The sequence below is a fragment of the Oncorhynchus clarkii genome, chromosome 14, assembly GCF_045791955.1.
Source record: "Oncorhynchus clarkii lewisi isolate Uvic-CL-2024 chromosome 14, UVic_Ocla_1.0, whole genome shotgun sequence".
In the NCBI taxonomy this organism is placed as follows: Eukaryota; Metazoa; Chordata; class Actinopteri; order Salmoniformes; family Salmonidae; genus Oncorhynchus; species Oncorhynchus clarkii.
In genome coordinates this window covers 23,858,975-23,886,148 of record NC_092160.1, presented here as the reverse complement: position 1 = coordinate 23,886,148, position 27,174 = coordinate 23,858,975, and the positions used below count along the sequence as shown (strand labels likewise).

Below are 27,174 nucleotides of genomic sequence, written 5' to 3'. Positions count from 1 at the left end.
GCAGACAGTAATTTACAATTTACAAAAACGTACGCACACTTGACAAAAAATCTGTTTAAGCTCAAACTTTTTGATAAATAAAGTTCTTTCTAGCTGGTATGTAGAACAAAGTGTTCTCTGTTGGTCAGGGATGGTATCCGGTTTGCGTTACGGGAGGCAGCAGAGGTGGAGCAACCCCCCAACCTGCCCTTCCTTGAGATACTCAGCGAGTTCAGTTTCAAACTCCTACGTCAGGACCGAGCCCAGCTGTGAGTCACACACATAACAATATGTGATATAGGATATAGGATATGCATGTCCTTTTTTTTCACATTTCACACTTGCACACAAGAAACACAAATAGAGTTGTCTGTTTGTTTCAGATCTACATGAAGTGCCTAAAGGATAGTCCTGACCTGAGTCTGTTTTTCCCTCCCTCGCAGGTCTGCTTTCCTGAGTGCTGAGTGTGGCTCTGCTGCCCCCTCTTGGCCATCTCTGAGGATGTACCAGCGCTCTCTGCAGTCTGGCTCCTCCAAGCCCCGAGAGGATGGGGAGAGGAGCGCAATGCTGTCCCCCCACAGCACCCCTGCAGCCAAACGCAGGAGGACTACCCCCCTGGGTCAGCAGCACACATACACACACATTACTAACAAAGAGATAAAGGTATAGAGAGGTGATTATTATTATGGATCCCCATTCGTTCCTGCCAAGGCAGCAGCAACACATCCTGGGGTCCAGCAAAATTAAGGCATTTTATAAAATGTTAAAGTGACCATACATTCACAGATTTCACAACATACTGTGCCCTCCGGGCCTTACTCCACCACTACCACATATCTACAGTACAGTATTGCCCTGGTGAACCATAATTCCTGATTTTTGTGACCCACCTTTCTAGAACCCATGGCCTAATGTAATTGATCAAATGTGTTAAGAGGGGAGTAATGGCTTGGAACATTTGAGAAGGTGAATGGTTTTCTTTAAAAAGAGAAGGGTTGGATAGGTGGAGTTTTGCAAGCTGAACAGAGACCTTTGAGTTTTGACCCACAAAAATCCTATAAAACTCATGAGTTGTACTGTATATGTAATTCTATGGTTTCACCCCTGACCTCTCCTCCAGGGTCAGTGTCCAGCGCTAACAGAGGGCCATGGCTGGACAGCAGCAGTATCCATAGCAACGTGGCCACCCCAGGTCTCACCTCCACCGTGCAGAGACAGCCGTCCAAGCACCTGCCCGTCACACATAATACACAGGCCTCCACCCCAGGCTCCGACAAGGGCAGCATCATCTCCGAACCCGAGTCTGATGACGACTTTTCAGAGGGGTAACTTTCTCACCTTTTAACCTGAATAGAGATAACTAAATGTTTTACTTAGCTACACTCACCTACTTATTTATTTGCTTAGTAGAGCTAAATGTTTTATATGAGGCGACAATACAGAATGTCACCTTTTATTTGAGGGTATTTTCAGATATATATTTTTGACTGTTTAGAAATGAATGCTCTATGTATATAGTCCCCCCATTTGAAGGTGTCATAAGTATTTGGACAAATTAATGTATAGTTTATTAAATTTAGTCAAACGTTTAGTATTTGGTCCCATGTTCATAACATGCAATGATTAAATCAAGCTTGCGACTCCAACTTTGTTGGCAGGATTTGCTGTTTTGGTTGTGTTTCAGATTATTTTGTGCCCAATAGAAATGAATGGTAAATAACCTATTGTGTCATATTGGAGTCACTTTTATTGTAAATAAGAATATAATATGTTTCTGAACACTTCTACATTAATGTGGATGCTACCATGATTACGGATAATCCTGAATGAATTGTGATTAATGATGAGTGACAAATTTACAGACGTACAAATATCATAACCCCAAGACATGCTAACCTCTCACCATTACAATAACAGGGGAGGTTAGCATTTTGGGGGGCGTATGATATATATGCCTCTAACTTTCTCACTCGACATCCACAGCGGCATCCACAACAACCTGGCCACCCCAGGCCTCACCTCCACCGTGCAGAGACAGCCGTCCAAGCACCTGCCCGTCACACATAATACACAGGCCTCCACCACAGGCTCCGACAAGGGCAGCATCATTTCTGAACCAGAGTCTGTTGACGACTTTTCAGAGGGGTAACTTTCTCACCTTTTAACCTAAAAGAGAAAACGAAATGTTTTACTTAGCTATATATGCACCTACATACACTACCGTTCAAAAGTTTGGGGTCACTTAGAAATGTCCTTGTTTTTTTAAAGAAAAGCTCATTTTTTGTCCATTAAAATAACATAAAATTGATCCGATATACAGTGTAGACATTGTTAATGTTGTAAATGACTATTGTACCTGGAAATGGCAGATTTGTTATGGAATATCTACATAGGTGTACAGAGGCCCATTATCAGCAACCATCACTCCTGTCTTCCAATGGCACATTGTGTTAGCTAATCCAAGTACATTTTTTTTTTAAATTAAAAAGGCTAATTGATCACTAGAAAACCATTTTGCAATTATGTTAGGACAGCTGAAAACTGTTGTTCTTATTAAAGAAACGTTGAGTATCTGGAGCATCAGCATTTGTGGGTTTGATTACATGCTCAAAATGGCCAGAAACAAAGAACTTTCTTCTGAAACTTGTTAGTCTATTCTTGTTCTGAGAAATTAAGGCTATTCCATGCGAGAAATTGCCAAGAAACTGAAGATCTCGTACAATGCTGTGCACTACTCCCTTCACAGAACAGCGCAAACTGTCTCTAACCAGAATAGAAAGGAGTGGGAGGCCCCGGTGCAAGTACATTAGAGTGTCTAGTTTGAGAAACAGACGCCTCACAAGTCCTCAACTGGCAGCTTCATTAAATAGTACACGCAAAACACCAGTCTCAACGTCAACAGTGAAGAGGTGTCTCTGGGATGCTGGCCTTCTAGGCAGAGTAGCAAAGAAAAAGCCATATCTCAGACTGGCCAATAAAGAAAAGATTAAGAAAAGAACACAGACACTGGACAGAGGCACTCTGTTACACTGTATTTCTGATCAATTTGATGTTATTTTAATGGACAAAAAAACAAGGACATTTCTATGTGACCCCAAACATTTGAACGGTAGTTTATATTAATTTACCTACTTTGTCCATTTCTCTCTATTCTGGCAATTCCTGTCCCCTTTCTCTGTCTGAAAACATTTACATTAGCGTCATTTAGAAAGACGCTCTTATCCAGAGTGACTTACAATAAGTGCATTCAACTAAAGTAGCTAAACAATCACATATCACAATCACTGTGAGTAAAACCTTCTCCAAAAATAGCAGCAATCTGCTAAATTAGTGCTAGTAACAAAAGACAATTTTAAATGCAGGGAAACTCCACAAACCTTACCTTAGTTCCTACTGGTGTTTGCAGATGGGAAGAGACTGGATAGGTGTAGGCAATATGAAGGAAGCTCCCCATAAACCACTGGAAGGAAAGGTGGAGCCATCAAATGCCTTACACCTATCCAATATCTTCCTATTTGCAAACACCAGTAGTATGTACCAGTATATAAAATCACTTTTTTAATTACTAGTTAATTATTTGCAGGGGGGGGGGGCAGATTTGTCCTGTTACACACAAATATGTAGTGGAAATGTGTTGCATACCCCAACTCCCCCTGAAACTCCAGTAGGGAGTGGGGTCACCACTGTCCAGCACCCCTGGAGCAATTAGGCTTAAGTGCCTTGCTCAAGGCCACAGAGACAGATTTTTCACCTTGTAGGCTCCAGTATTCGAAAAAGCGACCTCTCTGTTACTGGCCTAACGCTATAATCTCGAGGCCACCTGTCTCCCCTTTGAGTTAATTGGTGTAATGAAAAGTGCATTAAAAATGTAATTTATTATTAAACCTGTCCAGTTTGTTCAGATCTACAATCACTGAAGAGGGAAGGGGCTAGGGGTTGTTCCTTTTTGAATATGTTTTGACTTTGTATCTTGTCCAGTTCACTGCAGCGCAAGGTGGAACCCAGGCGAAGGAGCAAGCTGCCTATTGCACAAGCCAGCCCCTCTGGGCACTGTGACCTCGAATCACATCTCACCATGTGTGTATGTCTGTGTGTTTTTGCATGAGTGTGTGGGTTTAGGGAGAAAGAAAACATTATTTTATCTGATCATGTAATGTTCATACGATCTTGTTTCCAATTTCACATGACAAAGTTATATTAAAGTAAAAAGAGAATTGTGGTTGCATTTTTTAAAGATGTTACCTTTATTTAACTAGGCAAGTCAGTTAAGAACAAATTCTTATTTTCAATGACGGCCTATGGGTTAACTGCCTGTTCAGGGGCAGAACGACAGATTTGTACCTTGTCAGCTCTGGGGTTTGAACTTGCAACCTTTCGGTTACTAGTCCAACGCTCTAACCATTGGGCTACCCTGCCACCCATGGGTAGCATGGGGGGGGGGTTTCTGTTACATTTGAAAGAGTTTGTGGTTTGAAATACTCATACAATATGTGTTATTAGGCTGAGTCTGATTGAGGAAGATGAGGATGATGAAGTGGAGGAAGAAGAGCCTGAGATTGAGGACTTCGAGAGTGACAATTCTGACCACGACACAGACTTTACACTGGTAAAACACAAGCCCACTCAGATCTGACTTGTTGGTGCACTGACCCTATAATGTCTACCATGGTTGCTATTCCTTTGTTCCCTCACCTCTTTCTTCTCCTTTTCTCTCCAGCCGTCCACCCGTCGCTCCACCAGTTACTTAGAGGAGTTGTTTCAGTGAGGGAAAGGACCCCAACACAGTAACAAGAAGAACAACACTTATAGGAGAAGATAGTCTTACGTTGGTATCCCTCAGACAGGCATTTCAGGGTTAAGCAGTACAGTACATAACGTTGTTACACTTGTTGTAAGCTCTTATTAGAACTTTTTTGTTGAATGAATAAAATACAAGTGCCTTACATTATGAATGTTTCAAAGATGCAATGTGAAAAATATCTTCATGGCTCATATAGGAATTGTTAGACACATGGTGTTTTTCTTGTTTATGACTTTGTGGTTGTGTTTCCAACTGTTAAATGAGCACTGATTTAATATCTATCAATAAAGAACCAATTTCTGAGGATATTGTTCCGTGGTTTATTTAAACAGATGAAAGGTGAGCTTTTAATGCAAGATGGGGATATTGTATGTTAGTACATGTTTGTATACTTCAGTTCCATCATACCCATCGCAAGACCCACTGATTGATGCTTATTTATAAAACCCTCGTATCTCTCACTCCACCCTATCCCAAAGCACGACTGGAACAAGCAGCAAAAAACACTTAACTGGACCGTTTTATCTCCATCGCTTCATTCAAACTCTCTCCATCTCTTCAGTCAAACTCAGTCATGGACACTCTTACTGACAGGTGTGGCTGCTTCATGTCATGTTTTGTTGTCTCTATCTTCTTGCCCTTTGGGCTGTTGTCTGTGCCCAATAATGTTTGTACCATGTTGTGCTGCTGTCATGTTGGGTTGCTACCATGCTGTGTTTTTATGTGTTGCTGCATTGATATGTTGTTGTCTTAGGTCTCTTTATGTAGTGTTGGTGGTGTCTCTTGTCATGTGTGTTTTGTCCTATATTTTTATTTTATTTTTAATCCCAGCCCAGCCCCCATCCCTGCAGGAGGCCTTTTGCCTTCTGGTAGGCTGTCATTGTAAATAAGAATTTGTTCTTAACTGACTTACCAAGTTAAATAAAGGTTAAATAAAAAATAGAAAAAATCTCAAATGATCCAGTTATTGATTAACCGTATATGGCTAGTTAGAATTATTGAAATACTGAAGAACTGCAATAATGCATTTTTCTTTCCTTTTAACTTTCACTGATCTGAGTTTCCAAGACTTCTTCAAAGATGCTTATTGACTTCAGCTATTTACTTTCCTGTCATTAAATGTTCAAATGTGTCATGAAATGAAGGACAATATGTTGGTGGTGTCATTGACATTTTTTATTAAATTCATTTATACTGAATAAAAATGTAAATGCAACATGTAAAGTGTTGGTCCCATGTTTCTTGAGCTGAAATAAAAGATCACAGAAATGTTCCATATGGACCAAAAGCTGATTTACATCCCTGTTAGTGAGCATTTCTCCTTTATCAAGATAATCCATCCACCTGACAGGTGTGACATGTCAAGAAGCTGATTACACAGCATGATCATTACACAGGTGCACCTTGTGGTGGGGGCAATAAAAGGCCATTCTAAAATGTGCAGTTTTCTCACACAACACAATGCCACAGATGTCGCAAGTTTTTGCAGAAATGTCCAACAGAGCTTCGGACAGAGAATGTAATGTTAATTTCTCTACCATAAGCCGCCTCCAACTTCGTTTGAATGAATTTGGCAGTGCATCCAACATGCCTCACAACCGCAGACCACTGTAACAAAGCCACCCCTGGACCTTCACATTCGGCTTCTTCGTCTGTTGGATTGTAGGTTGTCAGAGGAGGGGGTGTACTGAGGAGTATTTCTGGTAATAAAGCCCTTTTGTGGGGAAAAGTAATTCTGATTGGCTGGCCTGGCTTCCCAGTGGGGAGGTCCAGCAAGAGCTGCACAGTCATGTGAAATCCATAGATTAGGGCCATTGAATTTATTTTAATTGACTGATTTCCTTCTGTGAACTCTAACTCAGTAAAATATTTGAAATTGTTGCATGTTGCGTTTATATTTTTGTTCAGTATATCTTTTTATGTACAGAATTTTCGAGGTCATTGCTTGAAAGCATGAAACGCAATCTCAATCTTTCGCGCCACCGATGACGTAGTATACTAGTTTGTTGAATCATGTGACCACCGCATCGCCGCAATTTTCGCGCCACAGTGAAGCCACGCCTTTGGTAATAGAAATACGCGTTTTGATTGGAGCACGCAGACGACAGACTCGCGCCAGTTTTTACAGTTGGACCTCCAATTTGTTGTCTCCGAGTGCAGAAAGAAAATACATTGTTAAAAATATATATATAATAACTGATAAGTTACTTAACACAGTGGGTTTAAGTAAAACCACATTACTCAACAATCATGGCTCCTAAGGATTACTTGGCTGAGAAAGGTATGTTTTTTTAATATATATTTTTTTAAACAAGCTTGCTGAAGTTAGCGCGCTAACGCTAACTTTCATTTTGATAATGGAGGCTAGTAGCATGCTCACTCATAACTACGTCTGAGCAAAAATGTATGTCAGAAACCATGCAATTGGACTTTAGAATTACTTAAATAGCTTGCCAACCAATATTTTGGGGGTAAGTTGGGGTTGACTAGTTAACGTTAATCAGTTAACGTTACTTTGTGGTCTTTGTCTGCTCAGCCAAGAAGCCAACAATGAGTTAATATCTAGCAATTTACTAACATGTAAACTGTTCAGGCTTGGTCGCCCCTACCCCAATAAAGGAGTCTAACGTCTAAGGACCATCGCTACATGTTCTGTTTAGACTGGCTCTTGAAGCCAAAATAGACACCTACTCATTCTAAACGGGAATCGATTCTCAATTGCGGTAATATTGCTGTTATAGAAACAAATCCACCTACTTTGATATCACAGTTTCACAAATGCAGCATATACACGTAATGTACAATGTTGACAGTATTTGTGACAACACGTTTGTGACGTCCGTCTTCCGTTTAAACTCGGGTGATCGGAGACGCAGATAGCAAACGTTTGCTAATTAGTACAGGTAGTCGACGTTTATATGCTTCCAAAACCGTACTGCAAAAGATGGGTGATAACTTTAAAGCCGAGCGTCGGGGCTCTAGCCCAAAATCCCCCGTACAGAACTAGTGGTCGCGGCCTGTCTCCTCGTGCACAATACTATCTGGCTACTTGTGAAGTTGTTTTGGTAGTTACCATTTTGGACAATGATACCGGTTAGGGATTGCTACGGGGTGGCTTGCATGTTATCAAGCTAAACATATATTTTTTAACTAGCTTCAATTCTCAGTAACCCGGATGGAACTCAAGAGGACAAAGAATTACGCGCGAGGAGCACATGGCCTATGGGCGGAGAAATCTAATGCTAGGGGTTGCACTGATAGTGAACGATAACTCACCAATACTACAAAAGTGACTCAATCAAAGAAGTGTTAACAATTTTTGAATATTTAATTTTCACAATTTGATAGTGAAGTGGAATAATTGGCTTGCTAGTTAGCAATCCACACGCATTTTCGCCAACGATACCCTTCTCATCCGCTGGAGTAGGCTGTTCTTTGTTACAGGCAGCGGCAAGTATGGGCGTTATGTTTTGTCGTTTGCTAGCCTGGACTTTAGACCAGCAGAAGCTAACGTACTGGTGAATTCGACCATGGCACGTCAATACACGAAGTACGAAAACGAAGTTATGTTTTGAATCAATAACCAACTCAATCATCAGTTACATTGGGACTATTTTGTGGGCAATGGTATAGCGGAGGATTCCCCTGAGTGACCAGGCTCAAAGCCATGTGCTGCTTTGTTTACAAAAAACATTCCAAATGCAGAATGTTTCATTTTGGGCTCTACTAAGAAAGTAAGTGAAATATGCATATTGTGTAGCTAGAGATTGGTTTTGTTTTGGGGTGTCTAAAATACAGAATGTTTCACATTTTGAGGTGGGGGTTATTTTCCCAAAAACGGACATGGCGTTTTTGTTGTTGAAGTGCACTGCTAACCAAACCTTTAACGTTAAATCATTGGTTACATTGTTGTAAAGGTTTGAACTCATCCACTCATTTGGGAAAACATTTGACGTCCGAGTTAAAGGGACAGTACTTCAATGATTCATCGAGATTCTGTGGGATGCAATGTTAGTGGGTCAGTGGGTCGTCAGAGGTCAACACAGCTTGCAGTATGTAGGCCCTGGACTCCAATGATGGCAATTTTCAAACGTTAAACCCCACACAAATGTATACATCTCATTACCTGAATTGTATTGACACCGAAAACAATTGTGGACACAAGTTCCCCAGTTATACCCAGGCTATACTCTACCTGTAATATTCATAGCATTCAATGTACACTGTTAAATAGACTGTTCTCTCTTTCCCGCAGAGAAATGCAAGAAGTTCCTTCAAGAGTTTTACAGTGAGGATGACAATGGAAAGAAGGTCTTCAAATATGGAGCTCAACTTGTGAGTATGGCACTGACTTTCATGGTCCTGTTCTTTCTGTAATGCGTCTTGCCAGTCCTTTGTCATTTGTAACTTAAAGTCCATGATCTAATATTATACATGGTTTTAAACCATGAAAAACAAATTGTCAAAGTATCTGTCGGGGTGAGCCTGAAGGCCAACATCTTTCTCCCCTGCCAACCCACTGAATAGTTGAGTCAAAAGGCACAGTAATACATGGTGTTATTTTGAAGAAGAGAACCTGAAAGCTGAAACTTGTTGGTTCTACTCTGCAATAAATAAGTGAGGTGGTGGCAGTGACCCTTTAACCAATGACTGATGGGCTGGAACGGTTGTCGTTGTTTGCAGAAAAGGGCTGTGCAACATCTGTGCTAGGCCACAAATCAAAATATTCTACTGTCTCTGATAGCAGTCCTGTTTTCTGTAGGTTTCCCTGTCCCACAGGGAGCAGGTGGCTTTGCAAGTGGACCTGGACGATGTGGCCGAGGAGGACCCAGAGTTGGTGGAGAGCATCTGTGAAAATGCCAAACGCTACATGGGCCTGTTCGCTGATGCCGTCCACGAGCTGCTACCAGAGTACCGTGAGAGAGAGGTATTTTTTTAGCTGCATTAATACAAACGTGCTCATTTAAGACATCTGTCCTGCTTGACTTGGATATTGATTCTGATCAGGCAGTTGCTAATTGTTAGTTTTAGGGATGAAATAACCTGTAAAACATTGAGTCTGAGACTTAACTGCCCCGATACCCATCTCTTCTTTCACCCAGGTGGTGGCCAAGGATTCCCTGGATGTGTACATTGAGCATAGGCTGATGATGGAGCAGAGAGGTCACGACACCGCAGACACCAGGGATCCTCGCAACCAGTACCCAGCAGAGCTCATGAGGAGATTGTGAGTTCACTTAGCTAGCATGTTTGCCATTGTCTCTTGAGTTGGAACTGGACATGAACCTGGATGAATTACTTAGAAAAGTGAGAACTGGTATATAGTACCAGTCAAGTTTGGACACACCTACTCATTCAGGGTTTTTTCTTTATTTGTGCCATTTTTATGCGTTTTAGAATAATAGTGACGACATCAACGTGAAATAACACGTGGAATCATGTATTATCCAAAAGTGTTACACAAAAATATTTGTAATTCTTCAAAGTAGCCACCCTTTGCTTTGCACACGCTTGGCATTCTCTCAACCAGATTCATGAGGTAGTCACCTGGAACGTATTTCAATTAACAGGTGTGCCTTGTTAAAAGTTAATTTGTGGAATTTCCTTCTTAAAGCTTTTGAACAAATCAGTTGTTGTGCCATGGTAGGGGTGGTATGCAGAATATGTTCCTTTACCAAATAGGGCAAAGTCCATATTCTGTAAGAGAAAGAACAGTCCATTACTTTAAGACATGATGGTCAGTCAGTCTGGAAAATGTCAAGAACTTTGAAAGTTTCTTAAATTGCTGTCGCAAAATCCATCAAGCGCTATAATGAAATTGGTTCTCATGGGGACCGCCACAGGAAAGGAACCTCTGCTGCAGAGGATACGTTCATTGGAGTTACCAGCCTCAGAAATTGCAGCCCAAATAAATGCTTCACAGAGTTCAAGTAACAGATAAATCTCAACATCAACTTTTCAGAGGAGACTGCATGAATCAGGTCATCATGTTCGAATTGCTGTAATGAAACCATTTCTAAAGGACACCAATAGGAAGACTTGCTTGGGCCAAGAAACACAAGCAATGGACATTAGACCTGTGGAAATTTGTCCATGTGAGATTTTTTGTGAGACTGCGTAGGTGAACAGATCTCTGCATATGTGGTTCCCAGAGTTAAGTGTGGAGGTGCATTGCTGGTGACACTGTCTATAACTTATTTAGAATTCAAGGCACGCTTAACCAGCATGGCTATCACGGCACTGCAGCGACATGCCATCCCATCTGGTTTGCACTTAGTGGGACAGTCATTTTTTTTTTTCCAACGGGACAAAGACCCAATACACCTCCAGGCTGTGTAAGGACTATTTGACCCTTGAAGGAGAGTGATGGAATGCTGCATCAGATGACCTGGCCTCCACAATCACTTGACCTCAACCCAATTGCGACGGTTTGGCATGAGTTGGACTGCAAAATGAAGGAAAAGCAGCCAACAAGTGCTCAGCATATTTGGGAACTCCTTCAAGACGATTGGAAAAGGATTCCAAGTGAAGCTGGTTGAGAGAATGCTAAGTGTGCAAAGCTGTCATCAAGGCAAAGGGTGGCTACTTTGAAGAATCTCATATTACATATACTTTTTTGGTTACTACGTGATTCCATATGTGTTGTTTCATAGTTTTGATGTCTTCACTATTCTACAATGTAGAAAATAGTAAAAATAAAGAAAGCCTTGCATGAGTAGGTATCAACTTTTGACTGGTTGTGTATATCAAAAAGTATCCTTATTTTGACTGGATGCATGTTCTACTAGACACATGCCATGCCTATTCATGTCATGATGGCTGATTTGTGTATTTAGGCAACAAGGAATAACAATTATTGCATCCCCTCTGATCTCTCTCTCTCTCAGTGAGCTCTACTTCAAACCGCCCAGCACTGCCAAACCCAAAGTGGTCCGTGATGTCCGTGCAGACAGCATTGGCCAGTTGGTGACCGTTAGGGGCATCGTGACCCGTGCCACTGAGGTCAAGCCCATGATGGCAGTTGCCACCTACACCTGTGACCAGTGTGGGGCAGAGACATACCAGCCGGTAAGTGATTGGCGTCTGACTGCACCAACTTGTCAAGGAAAGTTGATAAATTATATAATCAATTGACTTGCTCTCATGGCTGGGTAAATGCATTAAACACTGTCTGTTACAGAAACATTTCAGTTCTCTCAGTTCCTTTCCTTGTGCTAACCCAGACACCTCCCTGTCTTATTAGATTCAATCCCCCACATTCATGCCCCTCATCATGTGTCCCAGTCAAGAGTGTGTCACCAACAAGTCAGGCGGCCGCCTCTACCTGCAGACCCGAGGCTCAAAGTTTGTCAAGTTCCAGGAACTGCGCATACAGGAACACGTAAGGAACTTGACTAAGGAATCTGAAATGCAGCAACACATTCAAATCATTTAGCTGTCTGGCGTGAGAAGTTGAAGGCAAATAAACAAGCACAAGTCAGACTAAGTATGACTTTGCGCTGATTTGAATCTGTAACTAAACTGTGCCTCCATCCATCTCCAGAGTGACCAGGTTCCTGTAGGAAACATCCCCCGGAGCATGACCATCTACACCCGCGGGGAGAACACACGCGTGGCCCAGCCCGGAGACCACGTGGCTATCGCCGGCGTCTTCCTCCCCCTGCTGCGTAATGGCTTCAGGCAGGCTGTCCAAGTGAGTGCACTCAAACACGTTACAAAGTTTCTTTAAACCTTTTTTGAGAATTATCCTCAAGTTTAACAACGTTACATACTGTCATTTGGAGGAAAAGTGGAATTTTACTCTACCTGTGACTTGGCTGAGATGTAAAGTAAGGCGTGTTGAAGTTAGAACGGCCCATAGGGCAGGAGGTTGTTTCTGTAACCTGAGGCTACAGGTGTACAACTACATCCCCTGGACAGAAGGCTACTTGGCTGGCTTAGAGGTGCTGCTGCAGTTTCTATTTCCTTTTATTTAACTAGGTAGGTAAGTCAGTTAAGAAGAAATTCTCATTTACAATGATGGCCAAACCTGGACAACGCTGGGCCAGTTCTGCACCGCCCTATGGGTCTCCCAATCATGGATGGATGTGATACAGCCTGGATTCGAACCAGGGACTGTAGTGACGCCTCTTGCACTAAGTTGCAATGCCTTAGACTGCTGTGCCACTCTGGAGTTGTAATGTGTCTGACTGTTTCTCTCACTCAGGGTCTGCTTTCAGAGACGTACCTGGAGTCCCACGGCATCACTCTAATGAACAAGACTGAGGATGATGAGCTGGGCACAGCAGAGCTGAGTGAGGAAGAGCTGCGCCAGATCACAGGTATGTTCGCGTGTGCCCCCCCCAGGTTCTTAATCCTTTCAGTGAAAACAGATCAATGTTGGCAGTATTATGAAGCTTCTCGTTGCTTAAATGTTTCCTGCCTTTTTGGATCTACCAACAGTGTTTTGGGACTGTGGGTTGTTTTCAGACTGTGGGTTGCTTTCAGACCTTTCTCATGCTGTTTGTCCAAAAGGATGTTCTGATGTGAATGGACTGAGTGTAACTGAATAGTTTGGTTCATGTGCTCCTCTTACTTACAGAGGAAGATTTCTATGAGAAGCTTGCTGGCTCCATTGCTCCTGAGATTTTTGGTCATGAAGATGTGAAAAAGGCTCTGCTGCTGCTGCTGGTTGGAGGAGTGCAGCAGGCCCCCAAGGGTATGAAGATCAGAGGTGAGTGCAATAAAACCATTCCACTGCCCTGTAACATTGTCCATTTTTAAAATGGCTGCTTTGGCTTTCATTGGAGTTTTGGGATGTTTTACTAATGCCCCGGTTTGGCTCCTTCCAGGCAACATAAACATCTGTCTGATGGGAGACCCAGGAGTAGCTAAGTCCCAACTGCTGTCTTACATTGACCGCCTGGCTCCTCGCAGTAAGTACAATCTTTTGGAACGATCTGAAACATTTCCTCTCCATTTTTCACTGGTCCCAGGTCACACAACTGGTGAAAGCAACATGCTAAATGGCCTACTGGATATTGACTAAAAGGTTTACACCCTTTTGCACAGTTGTTTGATTAATATGTAAGGAAAGGGAGGTCCTCAATCGTATTCAAATATATAAAGGATTTAAAGATGATTGTATTTGTGCTCCTGACATCATGGGCCTAGCCATGACCGTTCCCCCTGACCCCCTCCAGGCCAGTATACAACGGGCCGAGGTTCCTCTGGCGTGGGCCTGACGGCAGCGGTGATGCGTGACCCTCTCACCGGGGAGATGACCCTGGAGGGCGGCGCACTGGTGCTGGCCGACCAGGGTGTCTGCTGCATCGACGAATTTGACAAGATGGCAGATGCCGATCGCACAGCCATCCACGAGGTGATGGAGCAGCAGACCATCTCCATTGCCAAGGTGAGCTTTCTCCTTACCAAAGCCATATCTGTTTGGCAACTAACACTTAGTTGTGTAAGGCTATTCATGGGTGGTTTTAACAAAGGAGAACTGACAAGATTTTCTACCTGTAACCCTACAGCAGGTTTGTGTTTGTCTTCCATCTTGTCCTAGAGACAGTGCTGAGTGATATTTATTTTTTTTCCCCTTAGATGTGCCAGCCACGAAGTTGAATTTGGCTATATTGTAAAATTTCATGAAAACCAAAATGCTAATTGAAGGTTAGGCGTTAGGGTTGGGTTTAACTTTGACTTTGTGGCTTTACCAGCTAGTGAACACTGCAGAGTTGCCACCGGAACCAGATTCGTGACAAATAACACTAACCTGCCCCGAGAAGACAACATAGAAAATGTCCATCTCGACGCTGAGCTTTTCCCCTACTCAATGAGATTTGGGATTGACTATTATCCCGGTATTTTACAAATGTTCCATCTCGGGTACGCCGGTCTTTACCTCCAAAACCGGAAATGTCATTCAAAAGCATATAAATGTCTGGATTTGATTTAGAACTTAGATCAGCATGAACATTCTAACCTGATGCTACCGAGCCTGATGAGTCGTATATTTGAGCCCTTCATTAAAATATATTTTGAGCCTAAGCAAGCCCAAATGATTATGCAATTATCCAGACTTCAACTGTATGTATTAAGTTTACATACACCTTAGCCAAATGCATTTAAACTCAGTTTTTCACAATGCCTAACATTTAATTCTAGTAAAAATTCCCTGTCTTAGGTCAGTTAGGATCACCACTTTATTGTAAGAATGTGAAATGTCAGAATAATAGTAGAGAATGATTTATTTCAGCTTATTTCTTTCATCACATTCCCAGTGGGTCTGAAGTTTACATACACTCAATTAGAATTGGGTAGCATTGTCTTAAAATTGTTCAACTTGGGTCAAATGTTTCAGGTAGCTTTCCACAATAAGTTGGGTGAATTTTGGCCCATTCCTCCTGACAGAGCTGGTGTAATGGAGTCAGGTTTGTAGGCCTCCTTGCTCGCACACGCCTCTTCAGTTCTGCCCACAAATTTTCTATAGGATTTGGGTCCGGGCTTTGTGATGGCCACTCCAATACCTTGACTTTGTTGTCCTTAAGCCATTTAGCTACAACTTTGGAAGTATGCTTGGGGTCATTGTCCATTTGGAAGACCCATTTGCTACCAAGATTTAACTTCCTGACTGATGTCTTGATGTTGCTTCAATTTATCCACACAATTATCCTCATGATTCAATCTATTTTGTGAATTGCACCAGACCCTCCTGCAGCAAAGCACCCCCACAACATGATGCTGCCACCCTGAATTTTCCAAGCTGTTTAAAGGTACAGTCAACTTGGTGTGTGTAAACTTCTGACCCACTGGAATTGCGATGCAGTGAAATAATCTGTAAACAATTGCTGGAGATATTACTTGTCATGCAAAAAGTAGATGTTCTAACCGACTTGCCAAAACTATAGTTTGTTAACAAGAAATTTGTATGTAAACTTGCGACTTCAACTGTACTGTATATGATATAGGCTACTGCACATTACGCACGACAAACATAAAAGCTCATAGCTGTAACTAGCTACAGTACATTCTGAAAGTATTCAGACCCCTTTACGTTACAGCATTCTAAAATGTATTAAATGTGATTTCCCAACCCCCCTCGTCTACACATAATACCCCATAATAACAAAGTGAAAACAGGTTTATAGAAATGTCAGTTTTTTTTATTTTTTTTAATAAAATTTGGAAACATCACATTTACAGAAGTATTCAAATCCTTTACTCTGTGCTTTGTTGAAGCACCTTTTTTGTCTTCTTGGGTATGACGCTACACGCTTGGCACACCTGTATTTGTGGAGTTTTCACTTTGTCATGAGATAGCTGAGGCATATTTTTAGATAGCAACAAAGCTCTCGTTGTAGTGAAGTCACCATTTGCTGTCCACCTGTGATTATGCAGCAACCGCTCCAGAGCTGCTTGCCTTTTTAGTAGACTTTCTCCCCCACTCTCTCCTTATTAATACGTTAATGGTTGAAAAGGTGTCTCATGACATTGTAATACATTTGGTCTCCAGTCTGTGGGCTACTCATTCTACTGCAGGCTACGTCATTTATGTTAAATTATTTTGATGGAGCGCCATGTCTCCAACAGAACCCTGGAGAGGCGCGCTGGGCATGGACAAGCTAAATATTTTGCGCCCCTACCTGGGGCAGCATCAGCACGCACCTAAATAGCCCCCATGCCACTGGGCGAGTGAAGTTATTCTTTTGGTGGGCTGTAGGCTTTCCACCCATTTTAAGTCCATTCGCTCATTTTTCATGCCTCTGACATAGTAATGGTGTAACAGCCTAAAGTTTCCCATTTTGTTTTCATGATTGTGATAGGCTCATGTTTGCAACAAATGCACTTTCGCCCGTGTTGGGCTTGTGGTCGCTGTCCGCAGTCCTGAAACGCATCAGTGCACTGTTGAATTGGTGCCTTTTCCTAGACCATGTTATAAGCATAATAGCAAAGTTAATCAGCATATTGGTGTTGAGAACAATAAGGCAGAGGCAGCAGGAGACAATAAAACAGTTCTTACCTTAATTGTTAAAGAAAAGTAAGGAGAGGAAACCATCTTAATTAGGTCTATAATAAATAGACCAACTTCAATGTGCCTGGCTTTATAAGTCATCCATATACAGTGCCTTAAGTATTCAGACCCCTTGACTTACCATTGTTTACAGCCCTATTCTAAAAAAGGTTGGCCTACCTGTTTGACAGATGGAATTATCCATAGATTGGGGCATAATGAATATATTTCAATTGACAAGTTTCCTTATGTAACTCAGTAAAATCGGACGTTTTAATGTTTTATTTTTCTGTGCCATCTAGAACAAGATTATCTATTTTGGATGCAATTTGAAGAGTTTGGGAGATTGCGAGTGCTTACGCGTGTACTTAAAAAAATAAGCAACGATATTTTAGTGATGGGTTGTTTTAAACTTTTGCAGCTGCAATTAAAATATATAGTCTTTAGAAATCCAGGTGTGGAGATGGTTAATGAAACGTTAATTCTGTCTTTGTTACTGTAGCATGGGCTATGCTGCAGCAAATGTAGGCCTACCTGTTTACTGTGGTGAGATGCGCTCCATACTGAGCATTGACTTATCATGCAGAGGCTGTAGAAGCCAGATTTAGACATTTCATATAATTTAAGTTTCATTTCACACCATGCTGTTCAAATAAATAATGTTATAATTGACCGGTTTCTGTTTATTTATCCTGGTAAAAGGGATTAGTTTTGTGCTGTAAATCTCTGTAACCGGGTTCCCGCCATTCAACCCTAAAGAGAATATGGGTGACTGACTCGCTCTGTTCCCTTCCCTGGTCAGGCGGGCATCATGACCTCCCTCAACGCCCGCTGCTCCATCCTGGCGGCCGCCAACCCTGCCTATGGCCGCTACAACCCGCGAAAGACCATAGAGCAGAATATCCAGCTGCCAGCCGCCCTGCTCTCCCGTTTCGACCTGCTGTGGCTCATCCAGGACAAGCCTGACGCTGAGGCCGATCTCCGCCTGGCCCAGCACATCACCTATGTTCACCAGCACTGCCGCCAGCCACCCACTCACTTCACCCCCATCGATATGAAGCTCATGAGGTCAGTTGACGTATTGCTCTTTGTGGGGCTATTATAACTATTATTATTATTATAACTATTTAGAAATCTTTGACTAGAAATTCCTCTCACGTGCGTGTTTTAGCTTACGTGACTAATTGTATGCTCCCTCCAGACGTTACATCTCCCTGTGTAAGAGGCGACAGCCCGTCATACCTGAGTCGCTGGCTGATTACATCACGGCAGCCTACGTGGAGATGAGGAAGGAGGCGCGTGTCAGCAAGGACTGTACCTTCACCTCTGCCCGTACACTCCTGTCCATCCTCCGCCTCTCCACTGCCCTGGTGAGACTCTGACCCCATCCTGAGTACAGGCTCCTTCTGGGAGCATATTTAGGATGTGGACCGGAGTCAGACTGGATGGTTGGACCGTCTACTACAGCCCAGTTTGTGCTAAAGTGCTTACAGTGCAGGTAGTGGTGATGCCCAGCCTACCCGCAGTATGAGCACTTCTTTCACACGCTGGGCATTAGGCCTCGTGTGTACGCTCATGCCTGCACTGACTGCTCTTTTGAATGACTGCTTCCTGTCCACTAAGACTGGAGGAATGTGATGCTTCTCACTCTGTGGTCTCGTAGCTCCTGGGTGTCAAAAGTGCTGTTTGTGCAGGTAGCTGACTCACCGGCCCTACTGCAAAACCAGCACTTCCCGACACCCTGACTGCACTGTGCTACATCATCTGGGTGGCCACGAGGGCAAGCCTGCCACTCCACTGGGTGACCCTGTACTCATTGAAAAGGTGCAACCCTTGGTCACCATTAGAAATGCATTGTTTTATTTAAGCATGGTTAAAAGTTTCAGTTTCGGCCTTCATCTGAGTAATCGCACAAAAAGGATGGACAAGTTCATATAGAGCATGAGGAAGACTTATAGCGAACTCTCTCCAACTGGTGGTGCTAATGAGAGGTGTGGTAGACTATAGGTTGGTCTTCAGGGGTACGGTGGTCTGTCTCCACCTAGTGATACAATTCAGAAAAGGGTAAAACGATCGGGAAGACTGGGCAAGCATTGTTCTACTGCAGTCGGTATTGATGTAAAACCATTACTGTAAAATACGTCAACAGCATAGGCAAAAAGGACTAACACAACTGATTTAAAGTTGGTGAGCTCCAATAGCCAATTGGGGGGAGGGGGTGACCCTCACCCTAATTTTGTCAAATACTACTTCCGTGCCCTTTATGGAGTGTTTGCTGAATTAATATTGTACTCAAGCCTGGGTATAGTTAATGTGTTTTAATCTGTCTGTTTTCCTGTCTGGTCCCGGTCAGCTTTGCAGGGTGGGCAGTCAGCCTTTTTGTAGGAGCCGCTGTGCAAACCCAAGCAAAACTGACTGTGACCGGAACCAGTCGTCGCTTGTTACCTGAGAGCCTTCTACAATACAAACATGGCCTGTACAGCCACCATCACTGTTTTAACGAATCATATTGTGTTGATTGACTGTCAAGCCTCCATCCATCGGGAGAGACTAGCTGGTGTTGAGAGGCGGAGACTTGGGCAATTGCCAGCCATTCCAGAGGGCATTGCACTTGTCTCGGTCTGACAGTGCCGGCACAGCGCGACCTACGATGTCTGAAAGACATTAACAGTTGATTATTGCATTTCTTTTTGGTGTGTTCTGTGCTGTAGCCTATATAGCTAGCTAGCTACCTGACCTGTGGTCTCACGCCCCCCCCCCCCCCCCCCCCCCCCCCCCCCCCCCTCACAGGCTCGTTTGCGGCTGGTGGATGTGGTGGAGAAAGAGGATGTGAACGAGGCGATGAGGCTCATGGAAATGTCCAAGGACTCCCTGCAGGCCGACAAGTCCAGCACCACCAGGTCAGCTCCTCTCCTCCTGTTCTGTGTGAAACTGCCAACAAGACAGTTTCTGATGACACTGTTATGCATTAATAAGATCTCTTGAGTGGATGCCTTTTGGGTGAGGATTGGGTTATAGCAGAGTAGGGTATGACTTCAAATGTAATGAGTATTCAGGAGCTATACCAAGTGGTTAAATTCCAGGGTTTTTACTGCCTTTGGTTCACATGACCGTGTGTATACTGGAGAAGACCTTAAACCCTATAGAAATAAGCACTTCACCACACGTTCCTGTTGACTTGAAATGTTTTGTCACATACTACTGTGCTAGTCTACCTCGAGGGATTCAAAGGAGCTGATGTAAGTATGTGGCGCTGTATGTTTCAGAAGCAGCAGCGCTATATGGCCAATTTGAAGCACAGGTTGGGTCAATGCAATTTTCTGTCAGTTTATTTGGACATTGATTTGTTCCTGTCAAATAGGCATTCCGTTTCTGAACAGACCAGTCGGTAGGCCCTAATTTGTGGGTTTGACCCCAACCCTGATGAAGTTCCACAACTTTGGACCCTCAACCTTTTCTTGATCCCGTTGTTTTCCAGAGCCCATCGGCCAGCGGACGTGATCTTCTCCCTGCTGCGTGAGCTGGCCACGGAGGGGGTGAAGGGCCGGGGTGGGTCTGGGGGCCTGGTTCGCATGGCAGAGGCCGAACAGCGGTGTGTTTCCCGTGGCTTCACCCCTGCCCAGTTCCAGGAGGCCCTGGAGGAGTATGAGGAGCTCAACGTGTGGCAAGTCAACCAGGCCCGTACCCGCATCACCTTCGTCTAAAGCAGGGCTGTTTGATTCCAGTCCTAGAGGGCCTGAATACTTTCTGGTATTTAATTGTACTCAACTGGTGTCCCTGGTCTGAATTAGTCCCTGATTAGGAGGAGAGGATGAACACCAGAAGTGTTTCGGCACTCCAGGACTGACCTTGCGCCCCCTTCACCAGCCACAGGCCTTTTTCACCCAAACCCGGTCAAGGGCTATGCCTGTGACGAGATGCTTAATGGGCTGCTGACTGCGATGGGACCCCTTTGTGTGTCCCCATCTACGCCGTTACAACAAATAATTAAATGTAAACATGCATGGTGGTTCTTGGCTTTGTTTTGGAATGGTTAAATGTTGCTAACTTTTCTTCCTTGGCTATTAAATGCTTTTTTAAAAAAATGTTAGATGGCTGCTCTCAAATAAAACTCTGTAAATACAATTATTTGTTATGCAATCTTTTTGACTCAACCTCTTTTGTACTACATATACAATGGTCATTGCAGTAGGCCTTTAGCTCTAGTTAAATCAATGCCTGGAGCTGACATTTTGAGCTTCTGTGTTACAACTTTAATATACTTTGGCTATAGGGGAATTAATGGACAATACTTTCAATGCGCTCTTAAATACTTGTACATTATGAATGTCAGTGTTAATAAATTCATGGCTTAACTTAACTGATTTCGTGGCTTGTTACTCAATTTCTTAACTATTCCTATAGTTTTGAAAATCCTATCAAAAGCTTAATTTCCTAATACATCATGACTTGTGCCACAGGGTTATTTGATACAGCAGGCTACTTACTGTATGTAGGTCACTGTCCCTCTGACTAAAATAATTGTGTTTCTGTTCATGTGGAAAGAAGAGCTGTAAAGGCACCTGACACCTGGTTTGTTTTAGGATCAGTCTTGCTGTGTAGACAGTATTTTATGCTTTCGGTGGCGCCTGTCCATGGTTGTCTCGCCTGTAACTACATTGAATACAATCATGCATGTTTTTGTCAAACTTCTGCAATATAGGCCTATTAAAATCCGCAATGCAGGGAAATGTAAAACTATTCCGTAAACCTGAGTTGATAGCCCAGGTGAGACGTGTCCATAACCCGAGGGTCATTTATGTATGGTCCACTGTTTGATTTTACCACAATAGGACAGCGTCGTCTCAACGTAAATTCTCCACCCAGCCAGGTGTTCGTTCAAATCCATCTCATCGAAATTATACACCTGTTGCAAGAAAGGTGCTTATTTCCTCAAATACAACATTCGGTTGCAGGGTCGTGCACATACATTTTTGGGGGAAGTGTTCAAACAAAGGGCACGCAATTATTTTTCTTCCCCACAAGCGCAGTCAGACTCGTTGAGCAGTTGCAGGAGGGGAAAGCCGCAAAATCTGACTAAACTATTTTGAACTTGAATAAATGCTGCACTGAATATTGACCAACACGATTCCAATCAAAATAGAAAATTTAAATAAAAATACTGTAGCCTTACCAACCCAACTCAATTTGTTGCCAGTGATGTATCCTGTAGTTTTCAAACGTTTGGACCCCCAACCCCAAAAAAGCAGTGATAGAAAACGCGTGACCCCCGTGTGCACACGCAAATGTAGCTTGTCATTACAGCCATAAACAGGGATAGGCTACAGAAATAAACTGCGTTTTACACCTGCATTTGGAGCTGAAAGTAATTCATGTTAGCAGCCAATTTCAACTATGTATATGTCACTCATCTGGAGTCCAGAGCAAGCAAAATCATATGGCCTAAGTGTGTGGCGGTTGCAGGATCGGATGGAAAGCATGTTTTGTCTGTACCGCACCATCACTTTGAAGGAAAATATCGTAATAAATTCGCCAGAATGTTACATCTTCATCCCATACTATTGAAGGCAGTACGATGTTAAAGCTGCTTATCTTTAGACATATCGCCAGTAGACACCCAAACTAGGCCTATCTGGAACAGGACAATTCTCAATTGCCAGGCAACCTATTGTTCTGGCAAGGATGCGTCCGTAGTAGATTGCTAAACTGCATTGTATATGGGTGATAAACGTAGACCTACTTTGTTTTTGCTAGGCAAAACAGGAGGAACTTTAACAAGTTCTTTCTGGTCACAAATCTGGATATAAGCGCCCATTTTTCGCGCCAATTGATGACTGGTCGGGTCAACAACCAACTTTTTGGTACTGAAGTATAGATGAGAATTTAAGGACGACTTGCGTGCAGTGTGTTCAGAACAACTACAAAAATATAGCATTATGGGGGAAATTATACCACCACCAAAAAGGGCATTTGGAGACGAAGGGGCATGTTAAATATTGCCCCCATTGATGTGAACTTTAGATGGAAAAATGAAATCTATCAACAAAAAATTTATAAAGTTTTATTGTGGACATTTATTGTGTCCCTCGAAACGAACGGTTTCATTTGCCCTTTTTATTAACGGCTTGGTCGGGGACAGTTCCTCTGATTTCAACACACTGCACACAGGCTTGTATATAATGTTCAGTTGCATACCACATCCTGTTCTATATTAGTGTTATTTTCTACACATTCTTGGCTTCATGCTATTGTAGGCCTAGATTGCTTGGGTCCACTTTTGGAAATTCTAGTTTTGCTCTGATGAAAAGGCTGTAAGGTTTTTTCCTAACATGGCAATATTTTCCCCAGGGATACCCTGCTATTTCTACTCAGCAGGTAATGTTTCCTCCCAGACTTTACTGCGAGTTTCCATTTGAAGTCAGGACCTTTTATGACTGCTGCTCACGTCCAGGAGTTTTTATTCTTAAATGGCGCCAGAGGCTCTGTATTAAAATAGCGTTTTAAAGGAAGGAGGAGACAATATTATTGTTTCAATGGTTTTGTGATTCTATTGGACAGGCACTCACACGTCAGACTGATTGACATGGAGACCTGTATTTATCACACCTACCCTCACCGGTACAGGAAAGACAGCAGCCCATGCACAGGTCAGTACGGAGTTTCTTCTTTAGCACATATGATCTGATAATTTAAGTAATATTATTCACAATAATCAGTATATTTTCTAAACTGCAGGAAGAAGCATAATTTTACACAGAAATTGTATCTCATCTCTCCTTTTATATATTTCCATGTTTGCTGTTAAATACCGAGGATAACCAAATATATGCTGATCGTTCACAGGACATGTTATAGCCAGCCCACTGCTGTTTGAATGTATTTATTTGCGTTGTCATCTGGTATTTGGCATGCATGGTTTAATTACATTTGGGGATTGGCTATTCTTAGAACAAACATAGAGGAAAGTATTTATATGTGAAGATCAGATCTTGGAACAGTTCCCAAGTTTAAATAAATATATAAAATGTCATAATGTTACTTTCCCACTCGGGAATTAAAACAATGTGATATTTAGATTTTTAGTTTGAAACTGTTACAGGTCACATGTAAATACATGCATCTCAGTATGTACATGTACATTTAATTCAATCATGTATGTCAATGCTCACTGAAAAACAAAACAATTGAGGCATGTACAATGTAAGTGATAAAATGCAGTGGCTGGTTTGCAGGTGGTCAAGATGATTTCTCCATTGTGGCTGGTGGGGGCAATATGCTGTCTAATGTTGCTACCAGGTGGGATAACGTTATTTTAGGCTACATGAGTTTGGTAAAATTAAAGTTATTGAAATTATTGTCCTAAGTAAATAGAAAATATTCAATGTGGAATTGGATGATAACTGACTGAGTCTGTGGCATGTGTATCCTCTGCAGTTTGGCTGGAAGCAAAGTCTCTTCTGAATACTATCAAGCAGGAAGGTAACTGAATGTTTAGGGCGGATGACATTTAAAGTTTTTGCTTTCGAGCTTCTTGATAAAATTATGTGTAGTACCAATGCTTTACTTTTGTTTGATACTGAAAGCAACATATCTATCTGTGGTAGTTATAAATGGTAGTTGGCCTCATGTCTTTCTCCCTCTGTGGCTTTGCTCTCCCTCTCCACTGATCCACCTGTCCCCACAGAAATGAGCCCTGTTAGTGATGTGAGTATTGATTCGGACAAGGCTCATGGCTTCCTGACTCACTCACGACCAAAGCGCAATGTGGAACCCAGGTGGTACAGAGGCAACCCCGATTTCCAGGCTTACTACCGCTACTACAATAGCATTGGACACACAGAGGGGGTGAGAGAGGAAAGAAAAACAATCAATAACACTCACGCAATGCATTAACTAATGAAGCACTAACTACTAACTAATGAGGCACTGGCAACTAACTAATGAAGCACTAACCACCACTAAGAATAAATGAGGCATTTGTTTTCTCAAATTATTCCATCTCTCTCTCTGTATGATTGAAATAAAGACAAGATACATATTTTTTTTAATCTGTCTTGTACCTCTCAGCTGTATGAGATTGACCGGATCAGGCTGCTGTACCAGCAGATGAGGCAGCTGGAGCATGTATACGGCCCCAACGCCTCACACTTCCAGAACAAACTGGGAGTACCCACCATCAAGAAGTGCGACCCGGCCATGGACAAAAAATGCAAAGCCCTACCCCCTCCCCCTCCTGCCCCAATAAAAAGCACATCTCAACCCCCTCCTGCTCCTGCCATCTCCCAGGCTGACGTCATGTACCTGTGCAATGCCAAGGACCCCCTCTGCAAGCCCCATATTGTCTACCTCCCCACCGGGGCATTGCCCGTACTGTGCGACCCCCGCTACCACCCCTCCTGCAACCTCCACAAGCTCCCTCCTCCACCACCACCCCCAATGCTTAAAAAATCTGCCCCACAACTACCACCAACCGCCCCAAAAAAGTCATCTCCCCCTCCGGCCCCCATCCACACCTACAAGGGCATGGAGTATGACTGCAATCCCTACTGGGACCCAGACTGCCTGATAGACCACCCACCCAGACCATTCCATGGCAAAGCTGGCCCACCCCCTCCTCCCGTTGAGGTGGAACCAGTTGAGGCCTCGCCACCCCCTGCAGCCAGCAACAAGAAAGTGGCCCATCCCTATCCCTACTATGGCTACCCCTATAACTATAACTATGGGTATGAACTCTATGATCCAGTCCGCTTCCAGTACCCCTCACCACCTTCTGATTCCCCTGATGATAGTGGTAGTGACTAGCTCATCAAAGCTCTAAAGGCAGCTTTACTTACGCCTCAAGTGTTTTGGCAATAATGAAAGAAGAGTTGTTTTCCCCTGAAGATGTAGATTTAGAAGGACGAAGCAGCAGAGACCATAATTATAGGTATTTGAGCTATAAAGCATGTGCTGGTGATGCTGTTATGGGCAGGAGAGCAAACCTAATTGTACAGCAATGACCTGCAGGAGAGTGATGCTATATTACAATGATTGGAAATATTACAACGATAAGACTGATTTATTAGTCCAATGCGCCATTGTCTATTCAGCATCCAAAATCCTTATTCAATTACACAATTTTCATAGCAAAAAAAATAAAGTAAATATTGACTCAAATTATGAAAAATAAACTTTTAAAAAACTGTCTCTGGCTTGTCTCTCTACTGAACTCCGTTTGCATGTATACCACATGCCAGTATTGCTTGTTCTGCTAGTTACTATAGGTTTTGTGTAATTAAAAGGCAAAAATGAAGATACGTGGCAACAGTGAGAGCTTGAAAGAGAGGAGGATAAAATCCAATAGAGGAGGAAAGCTGACTTCTGTCTTTGCCACATGGCTGGTAAACTCGGGCTACTAAAGAAAAAGTGCAGGCTGGCTGTCATTATGTTGACATCTGCTGCCTTTTAATATCCAAATAAATGCTGACCTGAAACTGTCCAAACTCTGTTTCCTCCACCCCTTTCCTGTCTAATGCACCTCACACAGTACCTCCCCAAGGCCATGCACAGCAGGAACAGACTACATTTTTTTTTAAAAAGGTAACTGTTAACACATTGTCACATCCGGCCAATAATCCTAAAAACCATGCTGACTCCACAGACCTGACTTTATACACTTTTTTTAACCTGTGGGTCTCTGTATTGTGTGTGTATCTACTTGAGTACAGGCTACCTTTAAGCCAGGAACATGGGTTCGATTCCCGCTGGGGTCACCAACACGAAAATGTATGCATGTATTACTAAATTCTTAGTCCTGTTTATACCTGGTTCTAACATACGTATTTTTCCCTGATCTTATCCACATCTTGATTGTGCCTTCATTTTTAAACAGGTTTACTGTAGATTTAGTGGAAATGCGTTCTCTAGAGTGATGAATTACGCTTCACCATCAGGCAGTCCAACAAATGAATCTAGGTTTGGCAGATGCAAGAACGCTACCTGCACCAATGCATAGTGCCAACTGTAAAGTTTGGTGGTCGAGGGATAATGTCTGGGGCTGTTTTACATGGTTCGGGCTAGGCCCCTTAGTTCCAGTGACGGGAAACCTTAATGCTACAGCATACGGTTTCCTGTTTCAGCATGAAAATGCCCCCATGCACAAAGCAATGTCCATACAGAAATGGTTTGTCAACTCTATCAAACATAATTGGAACGCTGACTGCGGGCCAGGCCTAATTGCTAAACATCAGTCTCCGACATCACTAATGCACTTGTGGCTGAATGGAAGCAAATGCCCTCAGCAATGTTCCAACATCTAGTGGAAAGCCCTCCCAGGAGAGTGGAGGCTGTTATAGCAGCAAATGGGGGACCAACTCCATATTAATTCCCATGATATTGGAATGAGATGTTCAACGAGCAG

General features: G+C 42.9%; 3 protein-coding genes across 4 annotated transcripts in view; all 3 read left to right on the top strand.

Moving 5' to 3' along the window:
• The window catches only part of LOC139366035 (cohesin subunit SA-2-like), a 38,827-nt gene extending 33,789 nt beyond the window's left edge, over window positions 1–5,038 (top strand). The window contains exons 27-33 of the mRNA XM_071103118.1: window positions 129–248; window positions 423–598; window positions 1,100–1,304; window positions 1,963–2,124; window positions 3,958–4,056; window positions 4,480–4,585; window positions 4,697–5,038. Coding sequence (XP_070959219.1) covers window positions 129–248; window positions 423–598; window positions 1,100–1,304; window positions 1,963–2,124; window positions 3,958–4,056; window positions 4,480–4,585; window positions 4,697–4,744 — 916 coding nt within the window. The 3' untranslated portion in view covers window positions 4,745–5,038. The remainder of the gene's footprint in view (window positions 1–128; window positions 249–422; window positions 599–1,099; window positions 1,305–1,962; window positions 2,125–3,957; window positions 4,057–4,479; window positions 4,586–4,696) is intronic.
• A 1,815-nt stretch (window positions 5,039–6,853) lies between these two features.
• LOC139366432 (minichromosome maintenance complex component 7) lies at window positions 6,854–21,135 on the top strand. Of its 2 annotated transcripts, none has more exons than XM_071103911.1 (15): window positions 6,854–7,061; window positions 9,036–9,115; window positions 9,543–9,707; window positions 9,883–10,007; window positions 11,668–11,848; window positions 12,024–12,161; window positions 12,324–12,473; window positions 12,987–13,101; window positions 13,362–13,493; window positions 13,612–13,695; window positions 13,963–14,174; window positions 17,578–17,843; window positions 17,977–18,145; window positions 19,566–19,675; window positions 20,254–21,135. In XM_071103911.1, the coding sequence occupies exons 1-15, from the start codon at window positions 7,031–7,033 to the stop codon at window positions 20,477–20,479; spliced, it is 2,184 nt and encodes a 727-aa protein (XP_070960012.1). In that variant the 5' UTR covers window positions 6,854–7,030; the 3' UTR covers window positions 20,480–21,135. The 2 variants fall into 2 exon arrangements, with proteins under 2 accessions (XP_070960012.1, XP_070960013.1); XM_071103912.1 differs by lacking the exon at window positions 6,854–7,061 and adding an exon at window positions 7,430–8,514 and having other exon boundaries at window positions 20,254–21,132.
• A 2,878-nt stretch (window positions 21,136–24,013) lies between these two features.
• On the top strand, window positions 24,014–25,659 carry LOC139366430 (uncharacterized). The gene is made up of 4 exons (XM_071103908.1): window positions 24,014–24,071; window positions 24,210–24,254; window positions 24,460–24,620; window positions 24,843–25,659. Exons 1-4 carry the CDS (start codon window positions 24,017–24,019, stop codon window positions 25,575–25,577), a joined length of 996 nt encoding a protein of 331 aa, XP_070960009.1. The 5' UTR covers window positions 24,014–24,016; the 3' UTR covers window positions 25,578–25,659.
• The last annotated feature ends 1,515 nt before the right edge of the window (window positions 25,660–27,174 follow it).

Bases quoted from the DNA above. Each gene is read 5' to 3' on its own strand.
- LOC139366430 (XM_071103908.1), top strand. From the start codon at position 24,017: ATGATTTCTCCATTGTGGCTGGTGGGGGCAATATGCTGTCTAATGTTG. The intron at 24,072-24,209 runs GTGGGATAACGT...TATCCTCTGCAG, and splicing joins CTGTCTAATGTTGCTACCAG to TTTGGCTGGAAGCAAAGTCT. The intron at 24,621-24,842 runs GTGAGAGAGGAA...TGTACCTCTCAG, and splicing joins GCATTGGACACACAGAGGGG to CTGTATGAGATTGACCGGAT.
- LOC139366432 (XM_071103911.1), top strand. From the start codon at position 7,031: ATGGCTCCTAAGGATTACTTGGCTGAGAAAG. The intron at 9,116-9,542 runs GTGAGTATGGCA...TGTTTTCTGTAG, and splicing joins TCAAATATGGAGCTCAACTT to GTTTCCCTGTCCCACAGGGA. The intron at 13,696-13,962 runs GTAAGTACAATC...GACCCCCTCCAG, and splicing joins TGACCGCCTGGCTCCTCGCA to GCCAGTATACAACGGGCCGA.